Genomic DNA, 15,442 nt, shown 5'->3' with positions numbered 1-15,442 from the left:
CTGGCATACAGGCGGACCACATTTCCTAATCAACTTGGCAGTTAGGTGTGGTCATCTGACCGAGTTCCAGCCAATCTTTTGGCACAGGTACAGAGTACCTCTTCCAGGACTAGTCCATAGAAACCTTCATTAACTCTCCCCATACACTCCCCCTTTCATACAATCATAGCAGCCTTGGATGCCTCTTGCTGAAGGTGGTAGAGACACAAAATGGAAGGACTCAGGCTTCTGAATCCCTGTGTGGAGGAGACAGCCCCCACCCCCATCGCTCCACCAATGCCCTCCCACCACCACAAACTTAGACCCATGCTTCTGCTGTGTTAAACCTCTGAAAATTGTTATAGTTCACTGTTGTTATAGCAGTCAGCTTACCTTAACTAAACAGTCTTGCCCATAGGACATTCTTTCCCAGAAGACTCCTGTCCCCAGCTCTTTCCTGTGTAGATTTCCAACAATGTATGTGAGACGGGATGCTTCTGTAAGGCTCCAGTGGTCAGTAGAGGAGTCTAGATAAGGCATCCCAATCCGCACTAGCTTTCCCTCTAGGTCATGAGGAATTGGGAAGAGGGACTCTTGCCCCTGCCACATAGGAGTGTGACACATGGTTCTAATACACTCCACTGTGCCTGTTGCTTCTTCATTTCTAAGTCTCATGGACTAGAGGTGGAGACATCTCACCTCCCCTAATCCATGTACTCCCCCATGTTCTTCACCTCTCCAGGATCAGAGCAGAGGTTTAGAGAAAATACAATAGGAAAGGAGGAAGTATTTCCTGATTGAAATAAACTGGACTGGAACCAAGAGACCTGGCTCTGTGTTCTGGATCCGCCGGTATTGTGCTGTGTTGCTTTGAGCAAACCTCTTTTCATATCTGTGTTCTTTTTTGTTTTCTAGAAATTGTATTTTGAGTCAGGGATTGTCCGGGGAGATACCCTCTCAGTCATTTACCTCCTCTGGCTTCACTCTGGATAGAAAGATCTTTCAAAGAGCTAAGACTTGGCTTCTGGGTATTATTGGTTCTTCAGTTCCTTGTGTGAAGTGAGAATTTTACTCTATTTTCCTTTCATGTTTTTCATCTGGCTCCTCCCTTCCTGTCTCTGGAGGACCCTACCTTATGGCATATGATGCTGACAACTTCTAATTAGTAGGGTGTTTGCCTTTGGGGTTCACCAGGATGCACTATGTTCTGCTTCCGGTCACAGGCAGCCAGGAATCTGGCCTCTTCAGATGGAAAAGATTGGCAGAGTGTCAACTTAAGTTACAACCTCCTGAGCTCTATGGCTAAGCAGCTTCTAGGAAGTCCCTTTCACCAAGGCTGAGTCTGCTTCCCCACCATTCCCACCCCAACACTCCTATCCACCACCCCTCACTACATAAACACAGTAGATGGCTCTTCCTCTCCTGGGCCTTCAAGGGGCTGGCTAAGCCATTGAGGTGTGACTAGCTCTCTCTTGCTTATGGGCATCTGTTAGTAGATTCTTTAATCTTTAATATCTGTTACAGATCCTCCAGGAGGTTGGGTTTAAAGCAGACATGATTATTTTCTATACTGAGCATGTCCTCTGGTGGCTGAAGCAAGTGCTCAGTACTTATAGAACTTCAAGATCAACCAGTTCGATTCTGTTTACAAGCTCTTCATGGTGGGTACATCTCTGTTTACATTACATGCTCATTGCCCAACACTCCCCATCATTCCCTCTGTTCTCAAGCCTTACTTTGATATCTCTTGATACCCCAAATAAGCTATATTTTCTCACCTCTCTTGAACCTTTTCACACATTCTGTTCTCTGGTCTAGAATGTGTTCACCATCCACCACTATCCCCTATTCCTTCCATGTGGTTAGCATGTGCTCATCTTTGAGATGTCAGCATACGTGTCATTTCCTTTGGAAAGCTGTTATTATCCCATTAAATCTAAGTTTGATGTCTTTCCTATTTAAGAGGCTGCTTACTTGCCTGTCTCTCCCAAGCAACTATAAACTCCTTCAGGGTGGTGGCTCTCTCCTTTTCATCACTGACTCCCAAGGGCTCAGCACAATGTCTGGAATATCTGTTGTTTAACGCATAATTGCTGAATAAAAGCTGAATGGAGTTGCTATGAGTGTTATATTTTGTATCTTTGGGCTGTAACAGAAAACACAAACAACAGTGGCTTTATTAAGAACATTTAATTGTATGTTTAACAAGGTGTCTAGAGCTAGGTGGTTCCAGGTTAGTCATGTGGCTCATCAGGATCTAAGCCCTTTTATCCTTTACTCCACCATCATTAACATGGTGATTTTCATCTTCCTCATGATCTAAATATGGCTGTCATGCTCTAAGCATTGCATTTTCACATATTTGTAAAGGAAGAAAAAGTTCTCTCTCTTTTGTCAATAGGGCATTCTTTCCCAGAAGACTCCTGTCCCCAGCTCTTTCCCATGTATTTTACTGTTGAGAACTGGGTCACATGCCCACTCTAAGACACATCATGACTCATCCTTGGGGCTTTTATCTGAAGTCATGCTGCCCAGACAAAGTAGGGCTTCTTCTAGCAAAAAAAAATGAGTGAATAGCTGATCAGTAAGAAGTGAATGATGACTGCCCCTCAAGTCTTTCACTAGGTTTTACTAAAATCGAGGACTCTTCTCCATAGCTGAGCTCTACTTTAGATTGGTGCAAATGCAACATTTGTGATGTCATGTTCTTCTATCATGTGGGCACCTCAGTAGCCACTCTGGCATGAAAAGCTGTAATTGTCGGTTTATTCTCATCAGTCACTTTCTCCTGAGCCAGAGAGCATGTTGACCTCTCCTGAACTTCAAGGTGGGCACTCGTTTCCCCTCAAGGCAACCAACAACTATTTCAGGCAGTGGAAAGAGTCAAGCATCATCCTCCAGTAGTATTCATTCTCAGTGAATTTTCTTCCATGGCCAAAGCTGCAAGAGTTTTGTTCAGTTATTGTGTCCTGATGTTACCACATCAGGACTAGATGCAATAAAAAGGCAATAATAATATCATAAAAGTTTTTATCGTGAACAAACTAACCAACTCCTGAATGGATCACAGTGCACCTATTTTTTGATAAAAATATCAAACTCAGTGGTGGTTATACAACTGTTGGAATCTAGATGACATCCCCAATATTTAGCCTTCCTAGCTCTTCCTCCCTCCATCTACTTGACTTACCTGAAAACTTTTTAAACTAAAAAGGGAAAGTGAAAGGAATCAAATTATTATCATTATACTTTACCTTTAAAAAGCTTGTTTCTTCTTGGTTAATGTGAAGAGGACGATCTCTTACTGAGTGTGCCACATGTTATAGTTGGGCTTTTACAAACATCATCTTAGATCCTCATATCAACTCTATGCTCATTGTTGACGTGTTATATACTAGCAGCCTAAGTTTCAGATTTTAAGTGATTTGTTCAGAGTCATCAGTAGAACAGGGATTAGAATTCAGATTTTCCCAATTCCAAAGTGATCCCTACATTCCCCGTCATGAACCAAAACCTCTTCCTTCAATTTTCATTGTCACCCCCAGTATGCTCACTACTTTTCCAAAGTTCGTAAGGTTTTCAGTTATCTCTCGCTGGTTAACCCTTCTGTCTCAGGTTTTTGGCAAAGTGGCCAATCCCATTCATTGGCTGAGATATTTATGGACAGACATGCAATTATTTATCTTCCTAGTTCAACAACTTAAGTCTGGAGGCACTCGCATCTAGCTCAGCAAATAAATACTAAGAATTAAAAAAAACAAAAGGATAAGGCCTCCCTGGTGGCACAGTGGTTAAGAATCCGCCTGCCAATGCAGGGGACATGGGTGTGAGCCCTGGTCCGGGAAGATCCCACATGCCGCAGAGCGACTAAGCCCATGCGCCATAACTACTGAGCCCATGTGCCACAACTACTGAAACCCGCACGCCTAGAAGCCCATGCTCCACAACAAGAGAAGCCACCGCAATGAGAAGCCCCCGCACACAGCAACAAAGAGTAGCCCCCGCTTGCCACAACCAGAGAAAAGCCTGCGCACAGCAATGAAGACCCAACGCAGCCAAAAATAAAATAAAATATATAAATTAAAAAAAATAGCATCATTGCCTGCTAAAAAAAAAAAAAAAAAGGATAAATTAACAGACCAATCCTGTGACTGAGGAAAGTATTTCCTCTCTTTCCTTTGTAAGCCTAATAGGTAAGGCATGTGCTAAGAGATTTTAAAAGCTCCTGAGAACAGCAACAACAAGTAGTGATTGTTCTGAGTTCACAGAAGCCCCGGTGGTTTTGACATTTCCCCAAGGAATTAGCCGGGAGGTCCAGTTCAGATGGAGGAGGAAAGTAGGACGGACCATCGGGCTTTGCTCAACCCAGGAGGAGAGAATGAACTGGTGAGTCTTCCCTTCTTTTTATTATAGTTTCTCAAAGTGCCTGAGCCTGTGGGCTACTTGGGGTGATGCTGGCTTTAGGAACTGGAGAGGTTTAAGTCTGGTAAGTCTCCTGGAGATCCACGAGGCACACCTTCATAGTGGGGGACCTGCAGGGGCGAGAAAGTTGTGTCTTCTAGATGATGGCATTCTTGCCAGCCTCATGTGCATTGATTGGACCAGAGAAGCTCCCCTCAGCTATTTTGCAGAGTCATCGGTGTATACTCCCACAGGGTACTCACTGAGGTGTTCATCCTCATTATCTGACACTCCATATAATTAGACAAATTCAGGCAAAAACTGAAACACTTTTTTTAAAAAAATTCTTTTATCTTTAGTATATCTGAATAACTTGGTCTCAGAGCGCTTTGGGCTGAAATCATGCCTTACAAGAGCCAGGAGAGATTTTAAGCACCAAGTACTGAAGAAGCAATAGAGCGTGACCTGGGATTGAGCACACGTTAAAAAAAAAAGTTCTCATTTCTCCGATTCTTTTTTCACACTGCCCCTACCACTTAACACAGGTAAATCTTGAAAAATAATCATGAAAAACTTGAAAACTCCTGCAGTAGCTCTTTGGTGCTGAGGAATTTAGATTTATTATTTTATTTGATCCTCAGAACTCACGGAAGGAATTAATCCTATTTCATAGACAAGAAATCTGAGACTTGGGAGGTTAAGTAACTTGCCCAAAGTCCTCAGCCTCCAAGGGCCAGGCTGGGAAACCAGTTCACTCCTTCCCCCTCCACACCCCGTGCTGTTCACACTCTAGCTAGGCAATGAGAAAGGGAGATGAAGAAAAAGGGGGTATGGAAGAGAGAGGGCGCACTGGAGGGTGGAAAGGAACCCAGAGGACGTGGTTCATATATCAGAAAGGTATCAGTTACTTGACTGGTTTTTCTGGTTCCCCATGAGATCCATGGGAAATCCATACCCACTCTCTCCCCACCTACCCGCCTTTGTGAACCTACAGAAAATAAGTGACTTCATGTATACCTGCACTGTCCAATAAGGCAACCACTGACCACGTGTGGTTTTAGAGAAGTAGCTGGTTCCAGCGGAAATGTGCTCTAGTGTTAAATACAGAGGCTTTTGAAGACTTAATCAAAGCAATGTGTAAAATATCTCATTAATAATTTTCACATTGATTATACATTGAAATGACAATGTTTTGGATAGCTTGGGTAAAATAAAACATATTGTGAAAATTAACTTCACTCACTTTTTTTTACTTCTTTAAGGTGGCTGCTGGGAAATTGAAATGACAAAAGGGGCTCACATCGGTGGTGTACACTATTGTAACCCACTGACCTTGACAGTGGGACAGTGTTCTAAGATCCTTGGACTGAAGGGATGCAAAGACTTAAACCTACTCACCTGTGTTTACTACCGAACAACTCTGTGCCGGATCTAATTTTTGTTTCAGCATGTCGACGAGCGTTCATGAAAGTCTCTGGTTGCTCTTAATTCTTATCTAACTAGGTGTTGCTTTGGTGAAGTTTAGAGCCTCGTGTTTTCCGTCTCTTAACCATAGAAAGGGCGTGAGTATCAAAGGATTCAATAACAGATGAGGAGCCGCTTTTCTTCTTTTTTGTTGGTGATCAAATAGTTCTAGAGAAATCCACCAAAACAACGTTGTTAGGACTCCCAGCTAGGCTTACCTCATTGTCAGGGCATCCTGGTGAGGGGGACAGGCTATCGACCTCTCCATAAATCTTACTCAAGAGCTTAGGCAGAGAGCACAGATGCAAAACCTACTCGGGTGGATCAGGAAACTTGGTGAGGCAGGTAGGCTACAGGGGGTGACCCAGGTGCACAGCTGAGAGGATTTGCCACCTGCCTCGGGGCACTTGCTGTCCTATAAGTCACAGGCCCAGTGCTGTCGGATCTTTCAAGTTTGAAAAGGAAGCCAGAAATCTGTATGCTTATGTAAAATAGCCTTATTATAAACTTCGGAAAAAAATTCTTTTCTTTTCTTTTTTTTTTTTAAGATAATCAGTGGGCCAAAGTCAAATTGGGCCTAGTCTAGTCCCAGCCTTTGGAAGCCTGTCAGTCCGTGGTTTTACGACCTCTCCTCACTTGCTCTTCCTTTCCTGAAGGTTCCCCATGGTCCCATCTGACTTCTTGCAGTCGTCAGTTCAAGGGAACAAGCACTGTGATGTGCGAGAGGGCGTGAGGTAGAAACCGTCTCCACGGGCGGTGAGGGTCTGCGAGATGAGCCATGCGCAAGCTTGGGTCATTTTGCTGAGCTCAGCACAGCAGAAGGCATGGCAGGAGCCTCCGCAGTTGAACCTTGCTGTATCAGCTTCTGTCCTCTGCCACCCCCAGCTCCTCCTGGCGGGGAGCGGCTTATACCTCCTGTGTCGGCACCGTGCTCAAGCAATATTTCATGTCACCCTCACAACAGCCAATGTGACAGATGCCCTCACTGTACAGGCCTTGACTGTCCTTCCCAACCTCTCCCACCCTCCCACTCCCATCTGGCTCCAGGGGTCTCTTTTTCCTTCACGTGGCTTTTTCCTAAAAGTGTCTCCGTTCTTCTGCCCCGCGTTTCATCAGCCCCTCCATTCACAGTCAGCTTTTCTTGTCTCCTCCTGTGGTCCTCTCAGGACCCACAGACTCACTAACAGCCCACAGCATCCTTCACAGTCCCAGACCCTCAATGAGCCTGGAGCCTTCGGACTGTATAGCTCCTACCTAATGGAATGAAATTTGTTCTCAGGCAGGCCTGGGTTTAAATTCTGGTCCTGTTGGGTAAGTTGTTTAACATCTCTGAGTTATTCGTAAAATGAGGATAGTAATACCTACCATTCAGAATTGTGGTGCGGATTAAATGAGGTAAGACACACTTTCCAAAAAAATCTTCTGTTGTGCAATATCATAATAGGTATTTACTGTATAAAAAGTCTGCTTTTTCCCCCTAGCACTTAGGTTTGAGAAATACTAGGTGAAACAGGAAAGCCAATAACAGCAGGCCCTCTCAGAGCCTGTAGTATACTGTGGTTCTTTGTGAATCTCCAAAAGGGGCATTACAGTGTGCTCTATTTCACACATATGTATGTATCCATGGAATCCTTCCTGTGTGTGTTGGGCAGGGCGTACAGATACCCTCAAGACTACTGTTCCATGGAACCACCTCAGGAAAGGCTGGGATGTTTTCAATGAACGATTGAACATTTTAGCATTATTATTACTCTCCTCTATGAAAAAGGCATTATATCTCCCCGCAGCCAGGCATGTCGGGAGGCACAGAATGTGCACAGCATCCTCTCTTTCGGAGTCCCCTCTGGCCATGCTTGCTGCATTTACTTTCCAGAGATCGTCTTGATTCTGCTCCTGAGACAGAAGTGCTGCGTGATTCGTATCGGTTGCCAAACCCAACCGTTCCATCGGGGCTCCCCTCTGCACAGATGCCCACCACACTAGTGTCAAAATCACAGGTGGGAGCAGCCCCAGAAGGCAAAAAGACAGCAGATCTTAGTCAAGGTTCCACTGCTGACTGGGTGGCTGCGGACACCTTTTGGGACCTTGTTAGTTGCCTAAGAATGACATCAATTACCCCTTCTGATTCACAGGGTTTGCGAGGGTCACATAGGAAGGATGGAAAATGCTATGAAACTATGAAGGGTAGATTTACATGCAAGGAGTCAGGAGTTGTCCTGTGGCTTTAAAAATTACAGAAATACAAATAAGTGAACTTGATGCTGAGAATACTTCCCCTGCCTCTGATTAAACTTGGGGAATGATAATTGTTTGAGGTCTACCATTTCAAAAACAGTATGTGAAGAGTTGTTAAGAAAAATCAGGAGTTTTGAACATCTGAATTATTTTAAACACTGTCACATTCTCCTCATCTTCCATTCAAGGAAAAACAAAACAAAACTCAAGGGACTAAAACTGAAAATTAAAAAGTGAGCTTGATTGTCTCTTTCCTCTGTTTAGTCACCATTTATATTAACAGATTGGGTGACAGCAAGTTTATCTCAACTTCAACTGACACCTCACTACGAGGGAGAGAGAACACTATAGATGACAGAATCAAGATTCAAAAAGTTCTCTAGGGACTTTCTTGGTGGTCCAGTGGTTAGGACTCCATGTTTTCACTGCAGGGGGCATGGGTCTGATCCCTTGTTGGGGAATTAAGATGCCGCGTGCCGCGCGGTGCGGACAAACAAAAAAGTTCTCTAGGCTGGATTGTAGGGGAGAAGTTGGCAAGATGCAGTGCAACAGGCCTCATTATTGAGTTTTTGTCTTAAGTTATTATAAAAATACAAGGTGAGGGGATCAATGACTTGGGCTTAGCTATGCATGGAAAAGTACTTTATTTGGTTATGCCTGGATTTTAGTTGCCAATATGATATAACTATAAAAAAAGTCCTTGGATATCTTGTTGGAGTTTGTTCTGCAGAATAGAGGACATAAATCCTGCTATAATTTATGTAAGAACTGTTTAAAAGACATTGGAAATAGTTCCCCAAAGAACTATCACAGTGGTTGTCTTCCAATAGTTAAGTGGCTGTTGTGGAGAACAGAGTAGAGGTTGGTAGAGTCCAGCCTGATCTATTTTCCTTATGGAAGAACTTCCTAATCACCTGTGGTGGCAGAATCTTAACATGACACCCCTCCAATGAGCTTTGCCTTTGTATTATCCCCTCTGGTTGAGTGTGGGTGGCACCCAAAAGTATGATGAGCTCTAATTCCTGTGATTATGTTATGTTGTATGGCAAAAAGGGATTTACAAATAATAAATGCTGGAGAAGGTATACAGAAAAGGAAACCCTCTTAAACTGTTGGTGAAAATGTAAACTGGTGTAGTCACTGTGGAAAACAGTATGGAGGTTCCTTAAAAAATGAAAAATAGAGTTACCATATGATCCAGCAATACCATTCCTGGGCATATACCTGGAAAAGATGAAAACCCTAATTAAAAAAAATACATGCGCCCCAATGTTCACAGCAGCAGTATTTACAATCACCAAGATATGGAAACAACCCAAGTGCCTCTCAACAGATGACTGGCTTAGGAAGATATGGGATATATATATATATATATATATATATATATATATATATATATATATACACACACACACACACACAATGCAGTATTCCTCAGCCATGAAAAAGAATGAAACATTGCCACTTGCAGCAACATGGATGGACCTAGAGAATATACTAAATGAAATGTCAGACAGAGAAATACAAATATTATATGATATCACTTATGTGTGGAATCCTAAAAAAAATAATAGAAATGAATCTATATATAAAACAGATACAGACATAGAAAATAAGCGTATGGTTACCAAAGGGGAGAAGGAGGGAGGGAAGGACAAGTTAGGAGTATGGGATTAACAAGATACTATACATAAAACAGATAAGCAACAAGGATTTACTGTATAACACAGGGAATTATATTCAGTATCTTGTAATAACTTAAATATAATCTGAAAACAAATAACTGAATCACTTTTCTGTATACCTGAAACTAACACAATCTTGTAAATCAACTAAATTTCAATTTAAAAAAAAGAGAGAGAGAATCTGGATGGGCCTGACCTAATCAAGAGAGCCGAGAAAAGAAACTGGGCCCTTCCTGAAGTCAGAGAGATTTAAAGCATGAGAGGGATTTGATGCAAGGGAGGTTTTCCATTGTATCTTTGAAGATGGAAGGTTCAGTGTAGCAAGGAGCTCTGAGTGTTCTCTAAGAACTGAGAACTGAGAGTAACTTCTGGCTGACAACCAGCAAGAGAATGGAGGCCTCTGTAGAACAGAGGTCTCTCACTGCCACAGCAGTGAGAGGCCCGCGTACCGCCAAAAAGAAAAAACAAAAAACGATTACATGGTTTAAAGATTTAAAAAAAAAAAAAAAGATTACATGGTTTAAAGATGTTTTTTAAAAAAAAAGATTACATGGCTGTCGGCAGGATTCAGTGGCTTGTAGCTTAATAAATTAAAGTGTTGTCTGGACTGTGCTCCTTCTGGAGATCAAGGACTTCCTTCAAGATGACATGGTTTAGGGGCTTCCCTGGTGACGCAGTGGTTGAGAGTCCTCCTGCCGATGCAGGGGACACGGGTTCATGCCCCGGTCCGGGAAGATCCCACATGCCGTGGAGCGGCTGGGCCCGTAAGCCATGGCCGCTGAGCCTGCACGTCCGGAGCCTGTGCTCCCCAACGGGAGAGGCCACAGCAGTGAGAGGCCTGCGTATCGCAAAAAAAGAAAAAAAAAAACAGACAATAGGTGTTCATCTGTGAAAGATGGTGTACAGCTATTTTTTTCCAAAAGATAAATTTGAACCAAATAATTCCTGAGACATTCCTCCTGTTTAGTGATGCTCTTGCTCCACAAATAACTTTTAACAGAACATGCCATGTTGCCCCATCCATGCCTTTGACGTAGGGCGAATTTTGGTTCTAGAAATTGTCCCTGCTAGCCAGCCCATGTGCCTCATTCCCTTTTGATGTACTTCCAGCGCTCTGTCGCCATTAGCCTCATCAAAGGTCCTCAGCTGCACTTTTACTTCCAGGAACACGACGTGATAGCACTTTTGCTATAGTAGTCCTGGCTGACTTTATGAGCGTGGCTACAGCTGAGTGTGACATTATGTACATCTCTTTGGCACTGGATTTTGATTCACACTTCTAAAGACGGAATGGCTTTACTTACTCCAGAAAGAGCTAACACACCATTGTAAAGCAATTATACTCCAATAAAGATGTTTTTAAAAAAAAACATAAGGGGGATATTTAAGAGATTAAGCTATTTCAGTACTTATTTTAAACTTTTTTTTAAACAAAACATTTTTTTTAATTTATTCATTTATTTTTGGCTGTGTTGGGTCTTCATTGCTGTGCGCAGGCTTTCTCTAGTTGCAGCGAGCGGGAGGCCAGCGGAGGCTACTCTTCGCTGCAGTGCACAGGCTTCTCATTGTGGCTTGCGAAGCATGGGCTTTAGGCACGCGGGCTTCAGTAGTTGTGGTACGTGGGCTCAGTAGTTGTGGTACGTGGGCTCAGTAGTTGTGGCTCGTGGGGTCTAGAGCGCAGGCTCAGTAGTGTGGCACACGGGCTTAGTTGCTCCGCGGCATGTGGGATCTTCCCAGGCCAGGGCTCGAACCTGTGTCCCCTGCATTGGCAGGCGGATACTTATCCACTGCACCACCAGGACAGTCCCTATTTTAAACTTCTTCAAGGCTCAGTGTCTTTTTTATTTTTCTAGTTTGTCAACATGTCTACATTTTATTTTATTTTATTTGGGGGGGGGTTGGCAAAGATTTTTATTATTTATTTATTTATTGAAGTGAAGTTGATTTACAAAGTTGTGTTAGGTTCAGGTGTACAGCAAGGTGATTCATTTATACATATATATCTATTCTTTTTCAGATTCTTTTCCCTTATATGTTATTACAAAATATTTATTTAGTTCCCTTGTTGGTTATCTATTTTATAAATAGTAGTGTGTGTATGTTAATCCCAAACTCCTAACTTATCCACCTCCCCCGCCAAGACTCAGTTTCTTTGATATACAAATAATAACTTACAAATATTATTAATAATAATAACTATTTCAATACATGATAATGTCTATTTCATAGGATTCTTGGGAAGATTAAATGACACCTAAGCAAATGTCCAGAAAGGTTAGTTCTTATTGCCAAATGCAGACAAAAGCGAAAGTACTCGTGACATTTTATCCTTACTCAAAAGGCACTTCATGGCATGAATGCAGGGAAAATACAGGAAACTATAATTAACAACATTTGGCAAGTAGTGATAACTAACACAAATTACTACATGTGACTAAACCAGTAATAGAAGGTTGAGGAACAATACCACACCAACATGATTCATTACCTAGAGACAATATTATCCTAACATTAAAGAAAAGAACTTTAAAACATGGCAGAGTTAGAGATAAGAGAGCATTTTAAGAATATCCTCCCATTTAACACATAAAAGAACACAATTTGGCATGTCTAGATAAAGACAGCAAAGGGTAGATTGTGAATAATAAATAGAAACTCGGTGCTGTGATTGTTGTTTTAAAAAAAGAAGATAAAACATGATGAATTCTAGCATCATACGAGGACTCAGAGATATTATCTCCTTGGCCATGATTCAAAGGACTAAAAGTTTGAGGATTATACAGAAAGAGATAACTTACTCTAAGACTACTGGAACATTCTCACTCATGGAAAAGCCTAACATGTCACAGCAAAACACTGGCATTGCCATCCACAGGAGAAAATTGAAGTACTGAGAGTTATTTATGTGATATCTTGGTTGAGTAAATCAATTTACAACTTTGAGCTGTAAGAATCTGGTTTGAGGAAGTAAAAGTGTTATGAAAGTAACCCAAAATACCCATTCAAAAAAATCTGAATCACTACTGTGTCTTTGCATGGTGGGTATGCAACAGATATTCCAGATGGATAAACACGTGAATGGTGAACATAAGAATAAGATGATTTACAAAAGCTGAAAAAGACCTGTTTACAAGACCAGTGGTTCATAAATGTTACTGCTCCAGAGGCAATAAAAATCCAGAACAAAGACAGGAGGAGACCCTAGGAGGTGATTCCATAAGACTAAGAGGATCCCACCAAAAGGGAATTTGGTGAGGAAACCATGCTTAGATGAAACTGGGCCCTGTAATTCTCCTTTCCTGAAGAATATGACCAATCCTAGCTCTGTCTCTGATTGCAGCTGTGAGAACTACCTATAAAGAAAAGAAAGAAAAAACATGTTTTTTTAAATGCCCTTTCTGTACTAGTACTTCTTGTATGTTCTCATTGAATCCCTATGAGCTAGTTACTCAGATATCAATTTTAAAGCTGAGGAAACTGAGGCTCAGCTAAGTAAACGTATAAAATGTCACATTAGGTAAGCATCAGAGGATGCTCTGTCACACTGTTTACCTCCTATGCAAGTGAAGGATGGCTGTACTGGTGTGTGTGTGTGCTTGTGTGTGCTCGTGTATATAGTTACTACATCTGTTAATCATTTAATTAGTTTGGTGTTTATCTTAAAGCCTTTTTCCTAGTTTCACATATTACAAAGGTGAGCAGTTTTCTTTTGGGCCTGCATTTGACTTCAGTTTTGACAATTTGTGCTCAGTGGGAAAAGCAAAAATTCCATTTAAGCCACTGGATCAATCACTTTCAGAAACACAACTTATGGTTTTGGCAAATAATATTTAGCTCTAAATATTGCCTGTGGTCAAATCATTTCACAGTGAGTCCAATGGGACTAGCCACTTTTAATCCACTGAAATTTTGTTGTAAATTAACCAAGCTAATATTTACTCTCAACATATACTGAGTATTCAAAATGTTTCAGGAACTGTGTTAAATGCTTTGCATGTATTATCACATTAGTTTCTCACAACAACCCTAGAAAAATAGTTAATGCTCTTATTTCCATTTATGAAGGAGGAAATTGAGTCAACAGAAGTAAAGTGGATTACCCAAGGTCAGATATCTGGTTAAGTGGTAGAGGCATGATTTGAACTTGGTTTTCTCACGCCATATCCCAAGCTTTTAACTGTGACATCAGACTACTTCCACTGTGTTTTACAACCAGCCACTTTTTTCACATGAGGAATCTAAAGTTCAGTGAATGAAATCATTTACCCAGATCACATTAACTGGCAAGTGATGGAGCAAGAAATAGAAGTGAGAGCTTCTAGAAGGCAATGGGGTGGGCTATAAAGAACAGAGGCTCTGCTGACAGACCTGGATAGGGCTCTAAATTGTGACCTTAGGGAATAACCTCTGTCAAAAGGCATGTGCAAATTTCAGTTACTCCTAATCCAAGCTGCTTCCTCCGTATTCTGGTCCTAGAAAAAGAAAATTAAGGCTGTGTTACCTCTCCTGTTATCTAGAATACAGAATTCTAGTGGGGAACAAAAAAGCGAGGGAACATTACTGCTTAGAGAGAATACAATTCAAGTCTATGTGAAGATGGGCACAACCTCTGTGCTATTCAGCTCCACTAATAGGTGGCAGATCTGGGGTCCTCACCCTGTGGAACACAGCCCGTTTCCATTACCATCCTTGACTCAGTGTATTGCAACTCAAAACTGAAGGAGTCACCTCTCTCCTCCTATGAACCTATTATCAGACCGCTGCTAACCGTGACAGAGCACTTCCTTTGTGCTCAACACCTTACACTTCTTGTTTAATCTTCACAACTATTCTTCCAGGTGTGTGTTATTAATATCCCCTAAGTACAGAGATGGAAACTGAGACTTAGAGAAGTTAAGTCCTGAGGTCACATAGCTAATAGGTGGCAAAACTCACTTTATTGCAACGAGCCACGTATAATGGGGTTGAGATTCTGATGCTCTCACTCCTGTTCCCAGTATCTTTACATTTACAAGACCTCTGGATTCTACTTATCTTCCTCTCATGGCACACATATTGTTCCTGGCTCTCTCCTCTACCCTGCTTTTCTTAATGGATTTTACCAGAGGTAAATCAATATTTAGGAGAAATCTGAATGACTCTTACTGCATCAGAAGACTAATCATCTAGAACAATCAAATTATACTTGAGATGAATCGGTCAAATGGAAACATGATAAACTCGAATCACATAAACATTGGCAAGCCAATTGGGAGTAGATTGAAAGAGTACCAAATAAAGTAGTGATTCTTTTATCTTAAACCTCAAGTCCCATATCTAGCCACATAAACTCTGGGAAAACTGAGAAATGATAGAAAGGAATTTTACCAAGATTTATGAGGCCAGTTTATCAAAGAAGCAAAAACATTGCTTCTACTCATCTTTGCTCAAGGAGCTACTTATTTCTGAAAGTTACTCTGACATTAACAAGGTCTTTTATATCTATCTATCATCTATCTATCTATCTATCTATCTATCTATCTACTATCTGCTATCTAGGTTTACTATCTACTTACTTATTTTTTAACAGATAGGGAAAAAAAAACTGTTGATATTTTGATTGAGCTGTCCCCGGCCATAAACGATGTCTGTCACAGAAATTTATCTTGGTTACAGGGATGTGATTTTATCTCTGCTTC

General features: G+C 41.6%; 1 protein-coding gene across 1 annotated transcript in view; it reads left to right on the top strand.

The window, feature by feature from the left end:
• Positions 1–4,302: 4,302 nt before the first annotated feature.
• LOC309823142 (putative cation-transporting ATPase 13A5) overlaps positions 4,303–15,442 on the top strand; it is a gene marked incomplete at both ends in the record, with an annotated part of 101,348 nt that continues 90,208 nt past the window's right edge. The window contains 1 exon segment of the mRNA XM_082655304.1: positions 4,303–4,365. Within this exon segment, the coding sequence (XP_082511430.1) occupies positions 4,303–4,365 (63 nt within the window).

Source organism: Grampus griseus (assembly GCF_964374135.1).
Source record: "Grampus griseus genome assembly, chromosome: 5".
NCBI lineage: Eukaryota > Metazoa > Chordata > Mammalia > Artiodactyla > Delphinidae > Grampus > Grampus griseus.
The sequence above is the reverse complement of the archived record's forward strand: the minus strand, read 5'-3'. Positions and strand labels throughout refer to the sequence as shown.